A 16769-nucleotide genomic window follows, 5' to 3' on the forward strand; every position below is an offset into this window, starting at 1 on the left:
TTTTTTTTAAAGTCAACTGCATATGAATGATTTACACAAGAGGAACACTAATCCGTGTGGATTTTGGTCTTACTACAGGATGTAACATCATCTGTTTTTCATTCTTACCTTCCTCTGTCGGTGGCTGGGGTCGTCTTTAGTGTGATCTGTCTCTGCTCCACGGTTCTCTGCTGTTCTTGAGTCTGAGACAGATCATAAAGGCTTCATTTAGTCATCAATAACAGTAACCCTTCAATTTAACTTACCAACTATCTCTCAGTCAGATCATAAAGGCTTCATTTAGTCACCAATAACAGGCCTTCAATTCAACTTACCAACTATCTCTCAGTCAGATCATAAAGGCTTCATTTAGTCACAGATAACAGGCCTTCAATTCAACTTACTAACTATCCACCAGTCAGATCATAAAGGCTTCATTCAGCCACCAATAACAGGCCTTTAATTTAACTTACCAACTATCTCCCGGGTACACGAGTGCAAAACTCAAACTGTCCAACTGTTTGAATTTGCTCATAAAAACGCTAAGCCCTGCAGGTGAAAATCTCCTCATGTACAGAGATCACATCTACCCTCAACACGGGTTTACACCAGCCAGTTTATTTTAAATGAGTTGTACGTATGTAAGCTGTATCCAGCTGTCTTTTGCCTTGGATAAAGCGCTTTTCTGCGGCCTTGTTTCAGCACGGCAGTGTCTGTAAGTGAAACAGGGGTCTTATTGTCCTGTACCTTGCTGGGGGCTTGTTCTGTCGGCTCATCTCTTTGCTCGCCGTGTCTCTCCTGTTGCTCACGGAGGTCTCGCAGTTCTCTCTCCTGCCGGCTGAGACGTCCCTCGTAGTTGGACTTGAGGGCACTGACTCTCACCTCCAGCTCCTCCCTCTGCTGCTTCAGCTCCTCATTCTCCTTCACCAACTGATCCTTAGACGCTACACACACACACACACACACATCGAGGCACGCAAAAAAGAGAGAGAGAGTCATTGATGAGAAGAGATGACAAAAAAAACAAGCTAGAGTGAATGAATAAACGGATGACTGAATGAATGAACAAACTCAACACGACACGATTCGGTCTTAGGGAGAATCTCACCGATGAGTTGGTTGATTTTCTGCTTGGCCCCCAGGAAGGCTTTCTTGGTCTTTTCCTCCTTCTCGGCCAGCTGCTGTCGAAGCTGCTCTTCCTGAGAGCCTTTCTCCTGCAGTTCCTGCCTCAGTCGAGACAGCTCCCCCTGCAGGCGGGAGGACTGCTCCTGCGCGTTCCTCGCTTCAGTTTCCCGCTCAGACGCCGTCTGTGGAGGACACACATACCTCCAAATATAAAAACTCGCTGATTAAATGCATGGGAGCTGAGGTAGCATCACACACTGGTCAGATGTGACGTACAAGTCTTTTCAAACGAGATTATAGAATGTAAACATCCAAATTTCACAACACGTTCATAGCTCACACCACCTGTAGTGTCTCTAGCCGTCCTCTCACCTTGTTCAGGTTTTCCACTTGACTCTCCAGCTCCCTGATCCTGGTCTCTGATTGGCTGAGAGAGTCTCGGAGAGACTGGAGCTCCTGGTCTGAAGCCTGCGGGCCCCTCTGAGTTGGAGCTGTGGCTATGGCAGCGACCATCTGAGGGGCAGGAACCGTTAGAAAGTCCTTTAAAAATCTATCAATTCAAAGTCTAGCTCAAACTCTACACAGCAAAGCACTACAGATCAGTCGGGTCTGGAAAAGGAAATGTTGTTTGAACGGCGGGAAAGGGGGGCGGTCCTAAACTTTGGTCTTTGCTTCAGGCAGGCATGGGTCTACGAAGCTTTTCAGCGGATGCTTTTTTGGGGGGGATTTCGTAAAAAACCCCCCAAAAAAGAAGACAGGCTGAGGAACGTACCTTGTCGTGCTCCACCTTGAGCTCCTCGTACTGGGTTTTATATCGGCGTCCGATCTTCTTGACCTGAGTGATGGTCTTCAGTTTCTCTTGGATGTCCGCCGCCTTGGTGTCCACCTCCTTTTTCAGGCTGTCTCTCTCGGTGGAGACCTTCCCCAAATTCTCCCTCAGCGCCTGCAGCTGAGACTGCAGCGTGGTCACCGCGCCACTGCTCCTGCGGAGCGAGAGAGAGAGAGAGAGAGAGAGAGAGAGAGAGAGAGAGAGAGAGAGAGAGAGAGAGAGGGATGGAGGGAAAGCATGAGTGACGGCGTGAGAGAAAAGAGTGAGAGTATGTGGGGAGGAAAAAAAAAACATAGGGATGCTACAACTGATAAGAGCTCATACTTAAAACTCGAAAGTCACATTTCAAGTTTGGTTTGAAAACTCCATGACTATACAAAAAAAAAAAAAAAAAAAAAGAAAGAAAGAAAGAAAGAAAAAAGAAAAGCTGGAAGAAAAGAGGGGGCGGGGCCCTCTGCGACCCTGTGACCTGACCTCGCGGCCTCGGCCTTGAGGCGTGCCGTCTCCTCCGTGAGCTGCTGGATGCGTTTGACGTGAGCCTCCCTCTCGGAGTGGAGTCTCTTGTACTCCTCCGGATCTGTGTCCTTCTGCTGGCTCACCAGGTGCTGCAAACACAGGCAGTCACAGAGCAACACCGTTTTAAAACGTTTCAAAACGGGCATTTTTTCCCCCCTCATATCGTCAATGTTACGTTTGAATAGTAATAAACGTGGACCATCGTTCGTGTGGAACACAGATCGATAAAAGAAAAAAAAAGAAAAGAAAAAAAAGGTGGATGTTTGAGAGCAGGTGGTGATTCTGACCTGCGTTCTGGCCTTCCAACGCTTGATTTCTTCTTCTAGAAGCTTCTTCTCGGCCTGCAGCATGCCGCTCCTCTCGCTCAGCTCCGCGTTGGACTCCTGCATGGGCGAGATGTCTGACTCCAGTTTACGCACCTGTCCAGCCAAAGGCCCGGGGGAGGGGGGAGCAGGGTTAGAACACGTAACAATGTCAATTCTCATTGTATTTCTCTTCTCTAACCCAGCTACCCTGTGGTTAAGTGCCTAATGCCTCTCTCTTGCCTTGGCCTGGGTCTGCTGCAGCTCCTGTTCCAGCTTCTCTTTCTCCTCACGGAGCATCTTGTTGGTCTCCACCAGCACATTCATGGTCTCGGTCTTCTTCATCAGTTCATCGTGTTGGGCCAGAGTCTTCGCAGTGACCTTTAAGGAACGACAGGTCAGATCATCCACGTGAATACAACTGCACTCAATCTTCAAACACAGACATTTGACGTTACCGGTTTGGATATTAATACTGCTAATTTCACGATTGAAGCAGCACAAACAAACAAACATGTGATTGCTGCTACTGCGTATGTGTTTAAAGTTTCCTCTCTCGTCACGGTTATTCTGCCTGTACTCACCTGCATCCTCTCTCTCTCAGCGTTCAGGCTGTCCTGAAGCTCCTTCAGTTCCCGCTCCAGATGCTCCACTCTCAGTCTGTGTCTCAGGCTCTCACCCTGGGCCATCTCGAACCGGGACTCAGCAATCTCCTTCTCCCGCCGCACGAACCTGAACACGAGGGCAAGGAGAGAGAGAGAGAGAGAGAGAGAGAGAGAGAGAGAAGCTGATGAGAGAACTTCCAAAAATGAGGAAAGTGCAGATACAGACCCACACACAGAGAGTTAAAAAAAAAGTAGAAAAACACAGGGTACAGAGAAAGCACCTAAGAGGGATGAATAAAAGAGCGACAGGAGGACATAGTAAAGGAGAAAGAGGGAGCTGTAGAGACATGGAACCGAGGTTAGAATAGTTTTCCATTTTCAAATTCGTTTTTATTTTGATAATATGTTTGTCTTCAATCTGAATTTCCGTTTAATTTCCGTTAGTTTCACCAGCGGGATCCTTAGTTTCGGTTTAGTTTTTATTTCATGGATTTCAATTCTATTTCATTTTAGTTTCAGTTTTAGTAACTTTAGTGAAGGACAAAAACTGTCAAGGATTAACGCAGAATGAAAAAAATAATCTGCGTATCGTTGAAGATATCAACATTTAAAGACTAAACTTAACAAACGTGATACATTTGTTTCCGACTGAAAGCCTGTTAATACACATAAAAGGTAAGAAGATGATTAAATATTCCAACCATTTACTTCAGGCAAAAATGACACGGGTTTCCATGGTTAACCCTGCCAGTACAGTTAACTAAAAAGTATCACTCACGCGCTGTCTCGCTACATCTTTTTCCATGAACACTGTAATGTGTATTCCTGTCGACGGCAACTTTGAAGGGGAGCTTTAAGATCCGAGGGATTTTCCCTTTCATTTCTATGCCACAGAAGCTGTTACTTGAATTTACCGTTCATTTGCTTGTACTGCTTTCACAATTAAATTCGAAATAGTCCCACACAGGGCTCACACCTTTCCTCCCTGACATATCTGACTTCTTCACTTGCTAATAAGGCCTATTTCCATTGGTCAGCAAGTGTAGGTCCTGACATGCAATACCGCCATCTTATGGTTGTCAGTTGTAGCTACTCAGAATTTTGTTCTGTCTTTTGTTATTTTGCTTTTGTTAGTTTTTCAGCAATCATTATTAGTTCCCTTTAATTTCAGTTTTACATTTTCTTCGGGGAAATGATCTAATTGCAGTTGAGGAAAATGTCTCAAAAACCATTAGCTTTCGTCTTAGTTTTTATGATAATAACCCTGCATGGAGCATAGACATACTCAAAGGGCAGGAGTGTGGAGAGAAGATCTGGGGAATACCTGAGGATCTCCAGCACTTGCTCCTGGGACTTGCCCTCCTCGCTGAGGGAGACGTTCAGAGGACTTTCATTGGCTGCCTGCTGCAGGGTGGTGGCCATCTTACTGCTCAGGCTCTGAACCTGCTCGTGAAGGAGCTCGTTCTGTCTCTGCAACTCCTCACAGCATGTCGTCACCTTACCCTGCTCCTCCTGAGAGAGAGAGAGAGAGAGAGAGAGAGGCGCTGATTAAAGTTTACTAAAAACATGTTTTAGATATTAAACTCCTCCCAGTCAGAACCAAAAAGTTACCTTTTTGGGAAAAAAAAAAAAAAGTAAGCTATATTTACAGAGTTCTAGAGGCTCAGTGGAGTGTAATGACCACCAGCAGAGACAGAAGATAGAGAAAGAGAAACAGAAGGCGAGAGAGATTTGGACCAGTTTCTTGGCCGTCCCAATTGCACGCCAAGCCTGTTTTTACAGGTTTCTGATCATCCCGAATGCTTGCCTTGAGTATCTTTTCCTGTTCCTCCCAGGAAATGCGGGCCTCCATGAGCTGGGCGCTGGCTCTCTGAGCTCTCTCCTCCAGCTGCTGTCTGAGCTGGGCTGCCTGCTGGACCTGAGCCTTGGCTGCCTGGAGGGCCTCCACGTCAGCCGCGTGCAACATCAGCTCCCGCTCGTACTTATCCTGGGCCTCGGCGGCCAGCTTAACCTATCAGCGGGAACGGAGGGGGTTACCATGACAACAAGGGCGGACAGGTCGCAAAACCGTAGTGATTGACTGAAGTGGATAAAGTTGATGCGATATGGGAGAAATGTTGACAAGTGATTCTTCTGACATATGAGTAACATTTCAACAAAAGTCTTAAAATAAAAGACTCTTGGAAAAACGAAGAGGACACTAAAAAGTGACCTTTGTTTTCATACCATACTTTGGAAGTAATCCTTTCAACATATTGTCATATATCCATGTTGGCGTCTAGCCGCTCACCTGCTGCTGACAGTCCAAGATAGCCTGCTGTTCCTGGGAGGCAGCGACTGATGCCCTCTGCAAGGCTTCCTGTAGTTCAGTCTGGACGTTGGTCAGATTCCTCCTGAGCTCAGTCATCTAACCAACACACACACACACACACACACACACACACACACACACACACAGAAACTTCAGCTCTGTAGCTGTTGAGGCTAAATTTCCATCCAACTCTGCCTGGGAGCATTGTCTCGATTGTTGAGCTTAACACACCTGCTGCTCCACTGCGGACACGGCTTTGCGGCTCTCCTCCTGCATCCCCTGTTTCTCCTTCTCCACTTCCAGAAGCTTCTGCTCCAGTTGCCGCTGCTGCTCCTGAGCTTCCCTCATCTGGGCCTCGATGGAGGAGCGCACCTGCTCCGTCACCTGACACACCGAGAGAGAAAGAGACAGAGAGAGAGAGGTATTGCAACCAACCTGAGAGAATACACAGATAACATCCTGAACTCCATGTCTTCTCTTCTCTCCATCTCCTTCTCACCTGTTTCTCCTTCTCCAGAGACTCCTCCAGGCTGAGGCTCATGGTCCTGTACTGCTCCATGCTGGCGACGGTTGTCCTCAGTCGCTCGGCCAGCTCCTCCGCCTGCGCCTCCGCCTGTCTCAGACGGCCACGCAGCTCCTCCACGTCAGTCTCCGAGCCCTGGAGTCCTGCGGGGAGGAGAGAACGGCAGGGACATGGGGAAGGAGTGAGAGTCAGTGAGTGCGAGAGGACAACAGAGGAAAGCTGATGTCAGAGAACGCCGATGAGGTATTCAAAAGTATCCCACATTCCTTTGGATACAAGGATGTTAGACATGGTGACCGGATACCCTGGAGAAACAGCGCTCTGTGCCTTGGACAATAAGTTTCACAATTCCATGTTTAAGAGCAGGGATCAGAGTCTTTTTAGAGTCTTAGAAATGACCATGAGCTAACATGAGGTGTACTCTATACACAAAACAGACCCATTCAACTAGGCTACTTTTTATGGCCCAGATGGGCCAAAACAGGCCCCTGTATGGTTACAGCATTACTGCTTTACAGGCACCCAAAGCCATAAGAAAATAATCAAACGTGCAAAACAAAGTCTTACTGAAGTTTTCATTCATCACAAAACAGTCTGAACCCTGCACCACATTCAAATTAAAATGAGCAAACGGTTGAGGCATCACAGTCCACAAGAGCGGTGACCAATCTGTGGCCTGAAAAGAACTACGGCCAACCTTTAGCTAGCGCACGACTACATTACTCTTATCAGTGGCGTAATATGACCTTCAACGCTTATGTAAATCTGACTGCTTCCTGAGGTAAACAAGTTGGACGATTACAGGAAACAATTCTGTTGAACACTTGATGCATATCCTAACAGCAAAATAAGGAAGAGGGAAAGCGTAACGAACAAGTAATCGATCGTTTGCACAAGCGGCAAACACTGGCGCTCCGGAACGTTCCGGCATGTTGTGCGTTCTGACCTCTGAAGGCCGCGCCCTGGGCGGTGGGGGAGGACATGCGGCCATCTCCGCTGTTCAGCTGCAGCCTGAGGGTGTTGAGCTCCAACTGGGCAGCACTCAGCAGCTCCTTGGTCTTCTGGTGGAGAGCAACCTGTGCCTCCAGCTGTTTCTTAGCATCCAGCACCTGTACCTGCTCCCGGGAGAGGAGGATGGAGACGTGTGTTACGATTAAACGGTCCAAAGAGGTGGTGGCTATCGAGAAGATGCCGACCTGAGGTCAAAACGAGAGATTTCGGAAGGAGGGGCGGGCGAATGAGCGAAGGGGGCCGCGCTTACATCTTGGTTACGGCTCTGGAGGTGTCTCTGCTCGACTTCGTGTTCCAGTCTCTTCTGGAGCTGAGCGATCTCTCTCTCCTGCTTCTCGACCTGAGCGTTCAGACGCTGCCTGGTCTCAGTGTCAGACCGTTCCAGAGTGGCCTGGAGACAAAGCACACAGAGCACTGAATTCCCTGCTCAGACACACTGCTAAAGTGCACAGTTACCTCTGTCACTCCAGTGTCCATACAAAAACACTAGAGTTCCTCACACACAGGTACTACAACAAACAATCTGTTTCACAGCGCTGTGACATTCATTCATTTAATTCGGTTCCTTGCCTTTTCCGGCCATTACACCGAAAACCAGACTTCTTTTTCAAAATCAACTCGGAAAAATATCACCGTAACACTCCAGAGCTTGGTTCCACCAAAGACAGGCAGGTGTGTCTGTTCTAAGTGGCTGAGTGGAGGAGGCGGGTGGGCGTCGGCCAGTACCTGTATGGATTTGAGGTTGGTAAGCAGCAGGTTCTGTCCACGCTGCTGACTGAGGATGGATTCCTTCTCCTGGGTCAGTCTGGACTCTGCTATCCTGAGCATGTCCCTCTCTTTACGCAGGCTCTCTGCCTGAGACTGAGGAAAGAGCGCTGCGTTAAAACACGCTCAGCTCTCTCACACACAGGAAAGAGAGAAAAAAAAAACAAAAAAGAGCAGATCGCTGACCTCAGCCATCGACAGTTTCTCATTGGCTGCCTGCAGGTCCTGGGTGAGCGTGTGGATGGTCTGCTCGTTCTTCTGGGCCGTGGTCGTCAGCTTCTGACCCTTTTCTCTGAGAGAGGCAATCTCCTTTCGGTAACTCTCGACGTTATCCTGCAACATCTCGTACCTGGGGCAAACAAAACCAAAATAAAACAAAACGAAAAAAAAACCCCTGCATATTACACTCAATCGTAGCTTACCTAAAACTTAAAATCAGAGTATTTAGCTACAATACTAGTACCACCGAAAGTACGGAGACACAATTCTCCATAGAGGAAATTCATCCTACATAAAGGCATTAATGTGATATTTGATCTGATCATGAAGACTCAGGGGATGTGCTATTCACATTGGCGGTCAGTTGCTAATTATCAGTGTGGTGATGCATTTGACTGAGGTCTGAGGTGAACTTTGAAAGACTGACCGTTTGGAGGCAAACTCAAGCTGGGTGGAGATTTTAGCGTTTTGGGAGCGCAGCTCAGAAACCTGCTCCTGCAGTTTCTCGTTTTGCTCCGTCAGAGCCTTCTCACTCTCCGCCTTTTCCTTCTTAAGGCCCGCAAACACCTCCTGCAGCTGCACACACACCGACACACACGTTACCAGATGGCAGAGTGCAGCTTTTATAAATTCCACTTTGTAACCCCGATATGCTGAGAGCACGTTGATGTGGCTCACTGCTGCCCTCTAGTGAGCAGATTCACTACCATATGAAAAATGCTCGCTGATTGGTTTACGACATTCCTTTGGCCACAACTTCCTGAACTTACCTGTTTGAGGGCGGCCTTAGCTTCAACGGTCTCAGTGGATTCCATGGCGACCAGTCCGGTGGGTGTGGCCGCGGTGGGCGTGACTGCAGGAGACCGACGAGGGGTGGAGGTCAGGGAGAACTCCTCGGAAGCTGCTCCTACAGGAGAACAGAGTGTCATGGTGGAGTGCGCGTATTGTTTTGTATGCAACTGACTTTGAGCGTCTTGAAAGGAGGTATGTGCGTATATTACCTTGCTGGGGGAAGCTGACTCCGGTGGCTTGGGCCAGCAGGACACGGTACATGTCTCTCTGGCGGACGATGGATTCGGCCAGCTGCATCTGATGAGCGCGCTGTTCCCTCAGCTGTTCCAGCTCACTCTGAGCTTTTTCCAGACTCTTCTCCAACTCTGCACACCTGAAAGAGAGAGAGGGGGGAAGAGTTCAGCTCTTCACTTTCTCATTCACTCTTCCTCCTGTCTGTTCTAAACGGCCAGGCACCTGCTCTCCTGACACTGAAGACTACAGGTCTCACTCTTCCTCCTGTCTGTTCTAAACAACCAGGCACCTGCTCTCCTGACACTGAAGACTACAGGTCTCACTCTTCCTCCTTACAGGTCTCACTCTTCCTCCTGTCTGTTCTAAACGGCCAGGCACCTGCTCTCCTGACACTGAAGACCACAAGTCTCACTCTTCCTCCTGTCTGTTCTAAACAGCCAGGCACCACCTCTCCTGACACTGAAGACTACAGGTCTCACTCTTCCTCCTGTCTGTTCTAAACGGCCAGGCACCTGCTCTCCTGACACTGAAGACTACAGGTCTCACTCTTCCTCCTGTCTGTTCTAAACAACCAGGCACCTGCTCTCCTGACACTGAAGACTACAGGTCTCACTCTTCCTCCTTACAGGTCTCACTCTTCCTCCTGTCTGTTCTAAACGGCCAGGCACCTGCTCTCCTGACACTGAAGACTACAGGTCTCACTCTTCCTCCTGTCTGTTCTAAACGGCCAGGCACCTGCTCTCCTGACACTGAAGACTACAGGTCTCACTCTTCCTCCTGTCTGTTCTAAACAACCAGGCACCTGCTCTCCTGACACTGAAGACTACAGGTCTCACTCTTCCTCCTTACAGGTCTCACTCTTCCTCCTGTCTGTTCTAAACGGCCAGGCACCTGCTCTCCTGACACTGAAGACTACAGGTCTCACTCTTCCTCCTGTCTGTTCTAAACAACCAGGCACCTGCTCTCCTGACACTGAAGACTACAGGTCTCACTCTTCCTCCTGTCTGTTCTAAACGGCCAGGCACCTGCTCTCCTGACACTGAAGACTACAGGTGTGCAAACCCCTGAACCAGATCAGAGCGTAACATGGTTTTAAGATCTCCTCTATCTGTGGGTCGCAGACTCACTTGGCTGAGTCCGCCTCCAGCTCCTTCGCCTCCTGCGCCTCGCCGAGGTCTCGGATCGCCGCCAGGAGGCGCTGGTTTTGCTGCTGGAGCTCCTCGACGCTGCGGAAGGTCACCAGGTGCTGCGAGATCACCTCGGACGTGCTGCTCACGTCCGCCGAGCACACGGGTTCGTCGTCCCTGGCGACGTGGTTTCCGCGCGCCTCCTCCAGCTCAATCAGCAATACACGCACCTGGGGAGGGGACAGAGAACAGAAACACTCTCAACGGGCGTTCAGTAAGCGCGATAAAATGGAATGAAACTGGACATTTTGATGAGGGTGACAAAATGTAGCTTTTATGTGTTGGTTTTTAGGTCTTACCTGTTGAGCCAAGTCAGCTTGGTGGACCTCAAACCTCTGGTTGTCTCTTTCCAAATGAGATGCGCGCTTGTTGGCTTCATCAGCCTCCCTCTGCAAGCGATGCACCTCCTGAGAGGACAACCACACACGAAAATGATTTGAATTTTCTAATAAAGTGCATTCATTTTCACTGTGCTCTAGATGAGACTTCTTAGAAGGCTAAAGAGGGTCCCAGACCCCAAACAGCAAAAGGAAAAACTGCTCAAAAATCATGAGCTACCATGGTTTTCATCTTGTAAAAAGGAGTAAAATAGCGTAAACATGTAAAATAGTATGTGCGCGATCCATTTCAACATTCTCCAGGAGCTTTAACATGCGTCGCGTTTTTTTCCCCCCTCTCTCCACCACATCCTTCTGTGACAAGTCCCGCCCTTGCTCTGCCCCTCTCACCTTGACGGCTTGTTCCAGTTTGGCTGACAGACTGGCCACGGACTTCTGCATGCGCTCGTGTTCGTCCCTCTGTCTCTTCAGGATGGGCCCTTTGGCCTCCACCTCCTGCACGATGTCATCCAGATACTTATTCAGCCTCTTGTTCTCCAGCTTCTCCAGCTGCAGCTGCTCCTGTGACTCCACATAGGCTGTGTACAACTGGAAACAAACAGACCAGGTATTATCAGCAGACGGAAAAACTAAATACATACAGAGACAACGGTCAGTAGAAAACCACCCAAACTAGACTCTGATTTTTTTTTTTTTACCATTTAAAAGTCAAAAGTCTGACGCTCTCTAATGCAAAGCAGGCACTCTCCCACAACAGGAGAGATATTTGACAAACAGAAAGAGAGAGAGCGAGAGAGAGGCCAGAATAAGGCTCTGTGACAGTCTAAAGCTGGCAGAAAGGGTCCTGGTTGAGTACCTCTGTGAGTTTCATGCCAGGTTTGATGATTTTGGAGACGGCCGCGGCGGTCGGAGACATGGTGGTCAACTGCTCCTCTGTGAGAACAGAGGCGGCTCCAGCCCCGCCTAAACAAACATCACACCAGAGTCAGAGAGCCATTCAATCAGGCGGGGAAAAAAATCATTTGATGACTAAGACCCCAAGCACAATAAGCACTACCATTTAAGAATAAAGCAGAGCGCACACACCGAACGCTAATGCACGTTTGTCTCCGATGACAGAATCAGTATGCGCCGGACGAAATATCAATTCTGAATGACTCACCTCTATGTCTGGTGTCTGAGAGCAGCTCGTTGGCGTTGTCCAGTTCTTTCTCCAGGCTGCTGACTCTCTCCTTCAACTCAACCACCAGTTTATCCTTGGAGCTATCCATTTCTGCCATCTTCGCCTCCAGAGCTTTATTAGCTGAGAAGAGGAGAAACAAAATGAAAAAAGGCGAATCCAAAAGACAAGCCCAAACCTGGCCTCAGGCTGAGCGTAGCTCTAAGGTCTAGGCTCTGATTGGGTAAGGGGGAAGCCCGAAAAGGGGGCGGGGCCGATACTTTAAGGGTTGTGACGAGCAATGATATAGGGGAGTCACTCTCACCTTCTCCTGCCTCCTTCAGGAGTTTGTGAAGCTCCTCCACGGCTCCGCTCAGCTCCTCACTTTTAGCCTCCGAGTCAGCGGCCGCTCCCTGTCAAAACCAGTAATACATTTTAAACAAGGGTCCGAGAACAGTGCTGCTAAGGAGTCGGTGGAGAGACTCCTTATTGAGAGGGAAAAAAAAACAAACAAACAAACAAACAAACAAATAAACACACCGTGATCACACGAACACAACATGAAGAGTTGCAGCATGGAAAACTTTACCTTGTACAGGTTTGAGAGCTTGATGTTAGCATTTAGCTCATTCTGAAACTTCTCCTCCATACCGGTTTGCTGTTCTTTGGCCTAATAGCAGGGAGGGAAAATGAAGACATATTTTAAGGCTAGTGTTTCAGGTTGTGTCATGTTGACTTTGATTTTGGAAATGCAGAAGGTCCTGACCTCTTTCAGTTTGCTAATCAGCTCCTCTGCTTGTTTCTGAAGATTCTCATTGGATCCCTTCTGACTGGCAAGCTGCTCTTGTAATCTGGTAACCTGTGATGAGATGAGCAACATAAAGCAGAATTATGATAATTCATCATAAAACACAATCTGAGTTGTAGTTGGGACACAACATTTAACAGCCAAGTCAGAATTTCTGTTCTAGAATTGAATCACATTACAAATGAAACATTACATTACAAAATAACTAACAAAACTGCTACAAAAGATTTCATCAATGTTTTGGAATAGAAAATTAAAAAGAAAAAAAAAAAAAAAAAAAAAAAAAAAAAGAGAGACTTTATTACGAAGTATCTCTCAACTTTCTGAAATAACCCTACCCCAATTCTGAGGGCGTTATGTTTGACACGGGGGATTTCGACCTCACCTCGTCATCTTTGTTGCTCAAGCTGCATTTGAGCTCTAGGATCTCGTTGCCCTTCTGTCGGGAGAGAGCCAACAGCTCCTCGCTCTTGGCCTTCAGCTCCGCGTTCAGCCAGGTCACCTGACCCTGAAGCAACTCCTTCTCCTGCTCCACACGCTTCTCCCTGTACTGTTGGGAGGTCAGACGCAACAGTCAAAACATGACAATGCCACACAGCATGCAACAATGTAGCCGCGGTATTGATCGTTTTTCTGTCTCTGCTATAAAACCAGCGCTGCGTGCAACCGTGGTACGTAGCTTTTCTGAACGAGTGGCTGCCCGTTCTTACCTTTATGGAGACTTCTGCAGCCTCCAGCTCATCCACTTTGATCTGCAGCTCTAGTTTTGCTGCGTTGACCTCCATCAGTTTGTCATTTAGCCTCTTAAGGTCCTCTGAAACAATCAGGACACCACCAAACGAGCAAGTCAGTTCTCCCACATTAGCGACACAACAGTACTGCGAATGATCTAAAGCGGTACAACTTAAGCTGATCAAACCACAGAGAAATGAGCGTTTGAGAGCATGGCACGTTTTAAAAGCATAACTAAAAAAAAAACCCCAAAAGAACCACTCTCGTACCGCTCTGATGCTCCAGCTCCTGGGACCTCCTCTCCAGGGTCCGAACCAGCTCTCGCTTCTCCACCTCGAGATCATCCTTGGCTTTTGACAGCTGGCTCTGCATCAAGGTTGTCATGTTAAGTCAAATCCCTCCTATACAGCACAGCCATGTTTAAAAAGCGGTTCGTTCCAGAGGAAAGACGACCTACCTGCCGCGCCTCCAGTTTCTCCTGGGAAGTCTCATACTCCTTGTTCCTTTCCCGTAAACATTTCAACTCATCCTCTGCGAAACAAAAGTGCAATCAGCCATTTGTGTGGTCTGGTTTAACAGAAGGGGTAATGACTTCGGGTTTGGCCCTGGATAGAGTGATTACTTTTAAGTTGAATCCTGTTACACTCACCGAGCTTGCTGAACTCCTCTTTGAGTCTCTGATGTTCCTGTGTTTGTGACACAAATTGATCCTGGCTTTCTGCAAAGCGCTTCTCTATGTCAAAGTACTGTTGTTCTACGAGTAAAAGACATGCAGTACGGAATGTGATTATTCGGTAGCCAAGAGAGATAATTCCCTGAACGGTCTGAACACTTGTCTGTTAACAGGACATGCTGCTCATATGTAGGCGTCTCTGCAAGACGAACCGTTAATTGTTTGTAGGCTACACTGGAGTGACCTTATTAGTGGTTTGTGTTAACCACGTATTCCGACCGGGTTGAAAATGAAACTTTCAAAGCTAACGTACGACTAATTTCTTACCGACTAAGCTACAAAGATATACAAATGGTTCAAATGGCCACCTCCGAACAGATACTGAATTTTCAGGGAGTCGGTGTACTGTGGCTAGGTAACTTTACAAAAAGCAAATGTGTTAATTTACCACCAAAGTTCGAGTCTGGTTAGTGTTGATCTCTGCCGCTAAACTAGCTAGCAGTCATTAGCACGCTTCGTATTGAACTTGTCGGAGGTTGGCTAGCACGTTGCTCTTAACTACAGTTAATAAACTTTTAACCAAATTAACGTAGTGAAAAACTGCTTGCGCTGCTTATGAGAGGTCTGCGAGCAGCCCTAAGCATGTGAATTGAGCAAAAGAAGAGCTGTCCACCAACATAACATTAGTTTAGCTAGCAGGACTGGAAAGCACCGTGAGCTTCGCATACTGACAGACACATTAACAGATCTTTACCACTGTCCACTCGGTATTGCTCCTGGTGGGCTTTCAGAGAATCGATTTCACATTGCTGCTCAGACAAAAACTTTTCCAGTTTACTCTGGATGGCTTTCGGAAGTTTTGTTATTTCAGGACGTTCTAATATTTGCTGCAACACTGCCGCCATTTTTCATGTCAACTACGTCGCCCGTGGTTTGTTGCTGCGCTACACTTTCACGGAAAGTTGTAAATAAAAAGATAAAATTACCGCCACCTACTGGACCGGAGATGAAACTTGGGTCGGTCTGTGCTTTATCCCGGTACACAGACAGGATGCTATAACAAATCAGAATTTCTGGTGTAGACTATACCTTTGATATTTAATATAACAAAGCCGTGGGTTGGTTATTTCTTTTTTTATTTAAACCGTTAAGCACTGCGGGAAATTGGAAATGGGCGAAAAGTTTATACATTTTTCGTTGCGTGGAACTCAAACACTCAGATACTAACTTTAAACTCTGTTTCATGCATCAAACAGCCAAGTAACATTAACGTTAATATTCATATTCCAGAGCCACATGCTCCTCTCAGAAAATTTCCAAAGGACGAGTCAGAAATCGCCCTGCGTGTTGACTGTCACAATGCATTTGCATTCCAGAACTCCATTCATACTGCGTTCAAAGAGCACCAGACTGCTATTAGTCTTGACGTATTTCTTTCCGTCGCGGTAAACCCTTTGTCCGAGATGAATCAAGTATAACAGGGAGACCACAAAAATTTGTCGCTCAGTTCATCCAAAGGTCACAGGTAGGCCTTGTTTCAATATTCACTCTACTCGTGGCAATATTTTTCAGTGTCAGTCCATTTTACAAAGCGTGCAGGATTACAAATACTATTTCACTACTCCAGAACTGCTACCGGTCTCAGTCTGTAAATAGAATGGAACAGAATAGAATAACAGAATATTTATCCTCACAGTTTTATCAACACATGTTTTTTTTGTCTCAGGGTATCAGAAGTGAAAATGGGTAAAGGTCTCGTCGTGGATACTGTGGTCCAGAAGTACCTGCAAAGCATTAGTGAGAATGTTACTTACGCCTGTGGCTTTCTAATTGGTCAGGTATTGGTCAGTTCAGATTTCCCAGACATATACCATCAAGGAGTGAAGAATACTTTAATATTGTTTTCATTGTTTTCGTTCATGTTTCTCATTCTGCGATATCAGAAAGAATTTGTGGTGCTTGCCGTGCGGACTAAATTTGGTGAGACGGCTTCAGGAAAAGAGCTATACTACCTAATTAATGACAATGACAAGCAGTGGATCATAGATCACGCTGAGCAGGTCAGAAATCAGACACGAGAAAGACAAGTCTTGCCTAGTTCGTCTCATTCGGGTTAATGTGATTTATTTTCCAATGATAATTTTCATCGATATTAAGGTACTTTTTGATGTGAATGAGAATCGAATGTTAACGACACAGGAAGTTCATTTTGTTCGGGGATACTGCATTCAGTAATGGTGTTTTAGGAACTGTTGTAAACTGTCCTCTCTGCATTGCTGGATGTGTCAGGTTGACAGGATGTTGCCTGGAGGTTTGTCAGTGATTGGTATGTTTCTGATCACGTCATCCGGCCGTCAAAAAGACATCCAAAGTAAACTTACACGGGTAAGACATTTTTCACCCCGTAGCTAACCGCTTACTTTAATCCTCACTGTTGAACTTTTTTTTGCATTCCTTTGGTTGTTTTGTGAATTGACCTTATCTAGTTGAATTCAGGTCCTCTTAATGAACTGAGATGTGAGTAAATGAATGAATTTGTATGTTGAATTGTTTCAGTCCATGCTTGCTGTTGAGGCTCACCTGTCAGAGGACAGGTTTTGGGAGTCATCTGAGGAGGACACTTCTGAAAGAGCAATCGTCTACATGTGCTCAACCACCAAG

At 47.0% G+C, this 16769-nt stretch overlaps 1 protein-coding gene across 1 annotated transcript in view; it reads right to left on the minus strand.

The window, feature by feature from the left end:
* Positions 1–15013, minus strand: part of tprb (translocated promoter region b, nuclear basket protein) — a 22058-nt gene extending 7045 nt beyond the window's left edge. Inside the window, exons 1-35 of the mRNA XM_030771397.1 lie at positions 14863–15013; positions 14085–14189; positions 13893–13966; positions 13705–13801; positions 13414–13517; positions 13089–13253; positions 12662–12754; positions 12485–12565; positions 12221–12308; positions 11899–12039; positions 11593–11687; positions 11127–11324; positions 10698–10805; positions 10339–10568; positions 9187–9350; positions 8956–9092; positions 8613–8761; positions 8153–8315; positions 7928–8062; positions 7452–7592; positions 7129–7305; positions 6167–6325; positions 5899–6051; positions 5647–5763; positions 5164–5367; positions 4681–4868; positions 3336–3483; positions 2995–3132; positions 2737–2868; positions 2408–2538; positions 1861–2087; positions 1477–1601; positions 1088–1286; positions 727–923; positions 109–170 (exon numbers count right to left, since the gene is read on the minus strand). Of these exons, the coding sequence (XP_030627257.1) occupies positions 109–170; positions 727–923; positions 1088–1286; positions 1477–1601; positions 1861–2087; positions 2408–2538; positions 2737–2868; positions 2995–3132; positions 3336–3483; positions 4681–4868; positions 5164–5367; positions 5647–5763; positions 5899–6051; positions 6167–6325; positions 7129–7305; positions 7452–7592; positions 7928–8062; positions 8153–8315; positions 8613–8761; positions 8956–9092; positions 9187–9350; positions 10339–10568; positions 10698–10805; positions 11127–11324; positions 11593–11687; positions 11899–12039; positions 12221–12308; positions 12485–12565; positions 12662–12754; positions 13089–13253; positions 13414–13517; positions 13705–13801; positions 13893–13966; positions 14085–14189; positions 14863–15013 (4976 nt within the window). The remainder of the gene's footprint in view (positions 1–108; positions 171–726; positions 924–1087; positions 1287–1476; positions 1602–1860; positions 2088–2407; positions 2539–2736; positions 2869–2994; positions 3133–3335; positions 3484–4680; positions 4869–5163; positions 5368–5646; positions 5764–5898; positions 6052–6166; positions 6326–7128; positions 7306–7451; positions 7593–7927; positions 8063–8152; positions 8316–8612; positions 8762–8955; positions 9093–9186; positions 9351–10338; positions 10569–10697; positions 10806–11126; positions 11325–11592; positions 11688–11898; positions 12040–12220; positions 12309–12484; positions 12566–12661; positions 12755–13088; positions 13254–13413; positions 13518–13704; positions 13802–13892; positions 13967–14084; positions 14190–14862) is intronic.
* Positions 15014–16769: the final 1756 nt, after the last annotated feature.

The sequence above is a fragment of the Chanos chanos genome, chromosome 4 (genome assembly GCF_902362185.1).
Source record: "Chanos chanos chromosome 4, fChaCha1.1, whole genome shotgun sequence".
Lineage (NCBI taxonomy): Eukaryota > Metazoa > Chordata > Actinopteri > Gonorynchiformes > Chanidae > Chanos > Chanos chanos.